This window comes from Phallusia mammillata, chromosome 6 (assembly GCF_965637545.1).
Source record: "Phallusia mammillata chromosome 6, kaPhaMamm4.hap1.1, whole genome shotgun sequence".
NCBI classification, from domain to species: Eukaryota; Metazoa; Chordata; class Ascidiacea; order Phlebobranchia; family Ascidiidae; genus Phallusia; species Phallusia mammillata.
In genome coordinates, this window is record NC_137257.1 from 7,423,225 (window position 1) to 7,430,933 (window position 7,709).

The following is a 7,709-nucleotide window of genomic DNA, read 5'->3' on the forward strand; positions in this document are numbered from 1 at the left end:
ACTACAACCTGGTTTCGTCAGTACCTCCTTTATGACGTCAAACACACCATTGTTTGCAAGTAAATGTTTGGTAATTATTGTGTACAATGCGAATGTTTTGTAATAAATGGTTATCTTAGGTCATATAAAGCAACAGCACCTTGACGAAACATTTTATGGATGATAAACGTTAGGCTACAGCAACGTGTTCCAAATCAAATATTATTTCAAAAATTTATTTTCCTTTTTTTTGCGAATGTTGCATTCTGTTGGAAGTATATTGGGTGTTTGAGCTCTTGTGGCTGCACGCATTTGTGACGTCACTTGATGTGACGTCATATTTTTCGTTCGCCACCTTGCATTTTTGTAAAACTCGGCGCCTATGCGTACTGTCCTTTACTGCCGTCAACGTTCATATGTTTTCGAGAATATTCTTGGCACCTGAAACAGGCAAATATGGACTTTGCCCAGTTAAAGGTAAAATTGACAGATGTAATTTATGCGAAAAGAAAAGAAGTTTACGGTTGCATTGTGGGTAAAATACGTAGTATAAATAGCGCTGTTTTTCTCTTTTAATGCTGGAGATTACAGAGAGTGTGTTCTCCCTGGTTTTGTGTTCTCACTGGATCAGAGTTTTACTGGATTATGTGTAAGGGATATATGTTGTGGTACTTATTCAAGAACACAACTGAAAGTTAAAGTTCAGCTTTGTGTGTCAGATAGCGTTTAACAAGTTAAAGAAGACAGCATGAGATTCCATCAGTAATCGAGGAAATAACACTGCTATTTCCTGTGGCGTTTGGAGTAAGTCAAGACGCCGTCGAGGCAAACACTACATAGTACAACTGTCCGGAACTTTGCTTCCGCAGATATGGTAACCCTAGACTCGCTGGTCTGGTCACCGTACTATATGGGAAAATTTCGACGGTTCACTGCGCAACGATAAGACAGCACTTTTTGTACCAGTCTCGGCGTTCACAAAGCAACGACCTATTGAACGACGTAACTGTGTCATGTTTGTTGAACAACAGCGCATAGCTGACTTGGATGTATAGGCGAAGATGAATAGATAAATTAAATTGACGCAAAAATTAACGTTACTAATATAATAAAACGTCATAGATAAACGTTTTCCAACTTGTGATAAGAAGTATGAAAGGTGAAAATCGTTGCAAGAATGACTACAGAATAGGGAATGATTGCCAAAGTAAATTACTTGGAATCTATCTCAGTATCAATGTTAATATAAATAACTGTGCTCTACAAACTTTGTCTGTTGTGAGTTCTTATGTTAGTAGCTCTACTAAAGTGCCGTGTTATACTAAATAAGCTGGCGAGCTTTGAATTTGATTCTTTAATTTCGGTTAAGTGCTTATCTTAAATTTCAGTTTCAACTGGGTTGAAGCAAGGGCAAAAGCGCAATGCGAGATAAGAACACTCATTTGTTAAAGAGACGATCCACTTAAGGCGTTAACAATAAAATCGGCCATCCTCAAGAATAGTAAATACAAAATTCCTGTAACTTTAAAAAAAGGTAACGCCTGCAGTTATACGCGACCACAATAGGTCTGCACATAGTTGTAATTCATTGCAATAAAAACGGATACAAAATTGCAAACTACTGTGTGACAAGCGAAGTGTTTCCATAAACTCATTGTGAAAGAAGGCACTAAGCGAAGTTTTCTTCTGTTATATTTGACGCCTCACGGTGTTTTTAACGTCTATTATGTTGTGACATGGCTATAACTTGCTTGTCGCAAAGGTTAATTATTTGCTAGGCCGCGTTGAAATCACAGGAATGCCCTCTTTCTGCTGGTCATTTCAGGTGGGCTAAATGGGTTGTTGCCATTTTGTTCACAACGTTTGGTTGAATATTTTGTTTTTTTAATGTCTGATCCTTATAAGTGTGATGTCATAACAGACTACGTGAATCAGCCTGTGTACGTATTTTGCTGACTTTTTATTGTTTCATCACAGTGATGCATTAAATTATTATTCCAATGAGCGGTAGGTTTGGCTTTTGTGGTGGATCACCTACTAGACTAAACCCCGGACTTTGTATCAATTTCGAAACCGAACATAAATATAGTACGAAACAGTACAGAAACACTACACTAGTGTCACAGAATCAGAAAACAGGTATACCATCTAAGACTAAGGCAACTCAATTCTGTATCTGTCCAAGCAATCATAGCATCATCATCAAGTTAATAAAAAAGCAATATTACACTTGATGAATCACATATTCCAAAAAGGATTAACAAGAAATTAAGTAAAATGTTGTCGATTGTAAGACTTGCCGTTTACCATTACGCGACGCACTCAGCCGTGTCATTTAAAACCAACCGCAAAACAACCCCTACGGGAAGCACAAGGGTTTGTGCGCGTGGTCTATAGCAGTGCTCCGCAACCTTTTTTCACTCACGTCGCACCATACAAGCTTTAAATGTTCGGCGGCACACCCGAACCAAAAATGCGATTGAAGATGTACGCAACAGCACAAAAACACATTATGATGGATTTAGTGAAATATCTAGCATTGTTTACATGAGCACAATCGCGGTATGCTAGGCTCAATATTGGACATAGCGACTCGAAGTTCCTCGTCAAGGTTTTTGAAGCAAGATCGTTTGTCATTTTAATGAATAACGAAGAAGAAAAGCATTGTAAGTAAGTTGTGCAGAAATGGAGCAAAATTTCAGTAGCTGCGTTCGAAATTTAAATGTGATTAAAAAAAGCATTAAGCCAGGGTATCCGACTTTTTTTAGGGTCAAACACATTTTTTTACATTAGTCAAGAGCCGCACTATTGGAACTTTTGTTGGAGTATTTATAAACAAAAATATTATGTGCTTGTGTGTTGCGCATTTATCCCTTTGTACACAAAAACATTGTAATGTAATAAATAACAAACAGATATACAGTATAGCAAAGTGAAATAACCAACTGCACTAAACTTCTACGCGTGAAAACAATGGCATACAATGACGAAACAACTACAAAATATGACGACAGGAGGGACTATTTCCATCATATACGATTAAAACGTTGCATTTATTTCTAGACATTACTAACAAAAAACGATTGTTTCTTGTAATCGGTGGCCTGACAGGGTATTTCACATGAGGTGAACACCTAAAATTTAAAACTGAGTTCGCGGGCCGCGTAAAAACCCTCGGAGGGCCACATGTGGTCCGCGGGCCGCGTGTTTAAAGCACCTGCATTAGGCCAATTTAAAGTACATTATGACATTAATAAACACATTTTCTATGATGTAAAAGTTACGGTTTTGCGGCGGCACACCCTGCATCGTCTTGCGGCGCACCAGTGTGCCGCGGCACACCGGTTGCGGAGCACTGGTCTATAGTGCACCATAAGTAAGGCGCGTGCGTGGAAAAGCTTCGAAAGTCTCATATACTCGATTTCTACTGCGACTGTACAGCTGTGTATTCTAGTTACTAGTAAATGAAAAAAGGCCGACGCAGAGCGATTATTTGCAGCGTAATTTTCTGCATAAAACATACACAATTGCAATCGTGACCACAGTCAAAGATGTGTGTGTTGCAAGCGTTGCATATTGTGGCGAATAAGAAACATATATACTAAGGAGATCATTAACAAGCTGTTCACGTTGAAGTTGTCTTATCAGCTTTAACGTTCTTTGTTAACCAATAGTCTCTAAAAGAAGTCTGTTCAATAGTATAAGTACAGAAATCACCACAAAGTGCTGAGTATAGTCGTAGTGCGACAAAATAGTAGTCTTGTAGCCAAGCACACAGACATCTGGGAAAGTGCAACGTACGAGGCCAAAGTGCAAAGTCAATTTTACCAAAAAGGTGCTAAATTTTGTCCTTGTAACAATATCCATAAGTAACTGCACAATAGTCACTGAGTTTAGCTGTTAATAAAACACTATGATAAGAGGAATTCGGTAATAAAAATACAATAGTCATGCTTTGCAACAGTGGTTTTCAACCTTTTTTGTTGTCGTGCCATTGGTTTTTCAAGTGAGTAAGAGGCCACAAAAAACGAATAAAAAAGGAAGCGGAATAACAGCGAACAACAAGAATCTAAGCTGCAGAAAGCTTAGTGATTATGATTTATGAGACACCATAGAATAAATACCTTTGTATGTAATTATCCTCGATAATAGATTGATTGGGTTAAATAATGATAGTGTTTAAATAGGCTGCATTGTAAACTTTTAGTAAATTTCAAACTTTCATGGTATTAATAATCTTTAGTGATTTGCTGAGGTTAGAAGGACTGGTATAGACTGCAAAATAAGTAGTTGGGAGCCGCATGTGGCCCTGAGAGCTAACATGGAAGTTAGATGTATATGGGACCAAATAGTTTCTAGCTAATGCTCCAGTTTCCAGTACATTTCCTTAGTGCGCTACTTCGACATTTAAGCTGTTTAGTTTTTACCGTTTGGGCTTGTAAATGTTGTGCATTTAAAGCAATTTTTTTGTTTAGGTTGAGGCTATTGGTAGCGTTTCACGTCATGCACTCTTGAACGCTGCGGAAGTTGATTGTTTCTGTTTATTGATCGTATTTGATCGACAAGAACAGCAGTACAACAGAACAGAAACCATTAGGATATGCATTGTACTTAGCGCTAAAATGCTCTTGAATGTGTACTGAGCTTGGCACATATAACAAGGTACTTATAAACGAATGATCAAACAACCAGTACTTTCAAATGTCGTACAGGCAAGCATAAAGCTTGGGTCAGCATAGAATAGTGAATATTGTGCAAACATTCGATCGTTTAGGGCAGTGTTTCTCAACCTGGGGGTCGCGACCCCCAAAGGGGTCTCCAAGCACTTTTGAGGGGGTCGCCAAGGCGCAACCCAACTCTGAATGATTTTATCCGTATCATAAAAACTTTCCCTGTGACTTCTGTTTAGCATAGTAACTCACACGACCGTTTGATTTAGAACAGGCGCAAACATATTTGCGATTGTATACTTCTATAATTGGAGTTTTTGGCTTTTCTTAACATAAAAAAACACGAAATAGTGAAATTGCAATTCGCCGAACTACTGCAGCCACGTTAGATTGCAAATGTGTGATGAACACAATCAACACATGCTGGTAGTTAAACTTCTTGTGTGCGTGCGTGTGTAAAGGGGTCGCGTGGTGTTAGAAAATCTCTAAAGGGGTCGCGTAGTAAAGAAGGTTGAGAACCACTGGTTTAGAGGAAACATTATTGAGCCCGTTGAGAGAGAAAACAAAAGCTGTTTAAACAGACTTTTGTACGATTGAAATTGAAAAAAGTCTGTTGCTGAAAACCTGTTAAATGGCGGCAACTCAAATAACCCAGAACGTCGAAATTATCAAATCAATAACAATTTTATGCAGTATACAGCAGGTTGTTTCTGCAACCTAATGAACCAAAACAAAAGACTTTTACGCTTACAAATACAATTTGCGACTATCACATTTGCAGTTTAAAACACGTTTGAACAATGGTAATAATTCTGCCCTCTAAACGTTACTATAAACGCCTTTGTTCTCTAAACGTTTTGTTTCTTAAAATCCCTTTTCAAAATGTTTGTCACGATTTTTTTTGTAAAGCTATCACTCAGTACCGTATTTTAGTTATGTCTAGCAAATGCTTTGACGTTGTCCCGTCTAACGCTATAAGAACTGCCCGCGAACTTTCACCCAAACCCGTATTTTATTCATGTTGAATATGTGCTTTTCCGTAGTCTCATCTTATAGTTTTGCACTTTTCCCGTATGTATCTTTTTGATGCGGTTTTCGCATTTCCATCGTCCCGTTTCATTTTTTGGTTGCTTTACAGGCCAAAATCAATCCAGAACGCATAAGCTGTGTTAACGTTGAAACTGAAACATGGTGTCTGATGACAAAGAGAACCATAATCACAGGCAAACTGATCCAAATCTAAGATGCAGGAAACTAATCGGATTTGTCTATGCTCTTCTGTCAGCCATAAGCAGCGCAACTTCACTGTTACTTATAAAATACATGGACGTGACCGCTGAGGAAATGCAGCTAGTGCGCTCCGGGCTGCAGTATTTGTTTGTTCTGCCTGTAATGCACTACCGAAAAGAGCGAATCTTTGGTCGAAACATTGCAGAAAACTTTTATTTGTTTGGCTGCTCCATTTCCGCTATAGTTGCAAACTGGGCGTGCAACTACAGCGTTCTGTTTATTCCTTTAGGCGATTCTGTATCAATCTTGTACACCAATGTTATGCTGGTCGGAATATTTTCATGTATTTGCCTAAAAGGTAAGCGCACTTGGTTGTAGCGTAGTACTAGAAACCATTGTGTGTTCTAATATTTTTAAACGATGTAAATTGCAAACAATCGTTTAACCATTTCCTAATATGTCGTGATTAATTGTCAGTTCATATTGAAACATTGTTTTTCTGGGAGATTTTCTTGAAAATCTATGTGTTGTTTTCTGTTTTTGTTTAGAACGGTGTACGTGGATAGAAGGCTTGTTTTCCATCCTTACCTTGGTTGGTCTTGTTCTTGTGGCAAGGCCGTCTTACATTTTCGGAGGTGGCGTTCAAAATCATCTTCTTCACATAAAGGGAGCTTCTCTAGCCTTCGCCTCTGCAGTTCTCACTGCGCTAACATACGTTTTTCTGCGTAAACTGGGTCCAACAGTTCACGTCTGCGTTTCTCAATTTCACTACTCGTGGTTAGGGGTTATCTTGTCTCTGGTGTTTGCCAAAGTAAAACAGCCTTTGCGCATTCCATGCCTTCATGACATTATCTTTCTTACGTTATCAGCAATAGCTGCAATATTGGCTCATGTATTTATGACCGTTGCTCTCCAAAAGGAAAAAGCTGGTCCATTGGTGATAGTTCAATCAACGCAGATCATTTTTGCGATTGTTCTCGAATTTATTTTTCTCCAGTATTCAGCGCCAATTACTAGTCTCATCGGATCGATTTTGATTTTTGGATGCGCGGTGTGTCTGACCGCTAAAAAATTTCGTGAAAGCGGAGAATGAGTCTCAAAGTGAATTCACTCAAATTGATCGTGTTTAGATCGTGACTATTGTTATCGTCTTTTGGCGGACAATATTCGTAATCTCCGACACGTTTGTTGTAAGCAACGATAAATTTTCGGCGCCCCAGGAAAAAACCCGTTCAACTAAGTACGAAACAACAACATGTTATCGTATATTGTAAAATATCTGAAGCTTTGCAACTTAGGGCGTTTAGTCGTTCTCTGTACGATACGTATTTTATACATACAACATATCATAATGCGCGTATTTTCATAAAGATACGGAGGTATTTCTCTATGACAAGTTGTTTTCCACAATACATTCTGTGATTTCCACAATGACTACGTTGTTGCCATCTTAGGTACGATAAGGACAAATAGGTCACATGTTTAGGTGTAGTACAGAAAGCACAGTTTTTACAAAGCTATAACCGTTTTTGAACCTCAACAAATAATACTGTACTTTATATTACAAAGAATAGTAGCTTATATCTGGCAAAAAATTATAAAAATACTTATGTCATAACGCATGATAGCACTTCAACAGGAAAAAATAGACAAAAATTGACCAAAACAATGATTTGCATTTAATAGGATTCTTTGCTTCCTGAGGATAAAAACAGGACATCATATTTTAATTTACAGGCTTCTTAGCAACAGAAGCAGGTCTGAACAAAAATAAATTTTACGTTAACAGCAACAGCTGCAATGAGTCTCAAAGTGGATTTAATCAATCGT

The 7,709-nt window shown here is 38.2% G+C and overlaps 1 protein-coding gene across 1 annotated transcript; it reads left to right on the forward strand.

The window, feature by feature from the left end:
* Positions 1 to 574: 574 nt before the first annotated feature.
* LOC145233710 (solute carrier family 35 member G1-like) lies at positions 575 to 7,313 on the forward strand. Its single transcript, XM_080098485.1, has 3 exons — positions 575 to 4,641; positions 5,788 to 6,237; positions 6,428 to 7,313. Exons 2-3 carry the CDS (start codon positions 5,838 to 5,840, stop codon positions 6,970 to 6,972), a joined length of 945 nt encoding a protein of 314 aa, XP_079954611.1. The 5' UTR covers positions 575 to 4,641; positions 5,788 to 5,837; the 3' UTR covers positions 6,973 to 7,313.
* Positions 7,314 to 7,709: the final 396 nt, after the last annotated feature.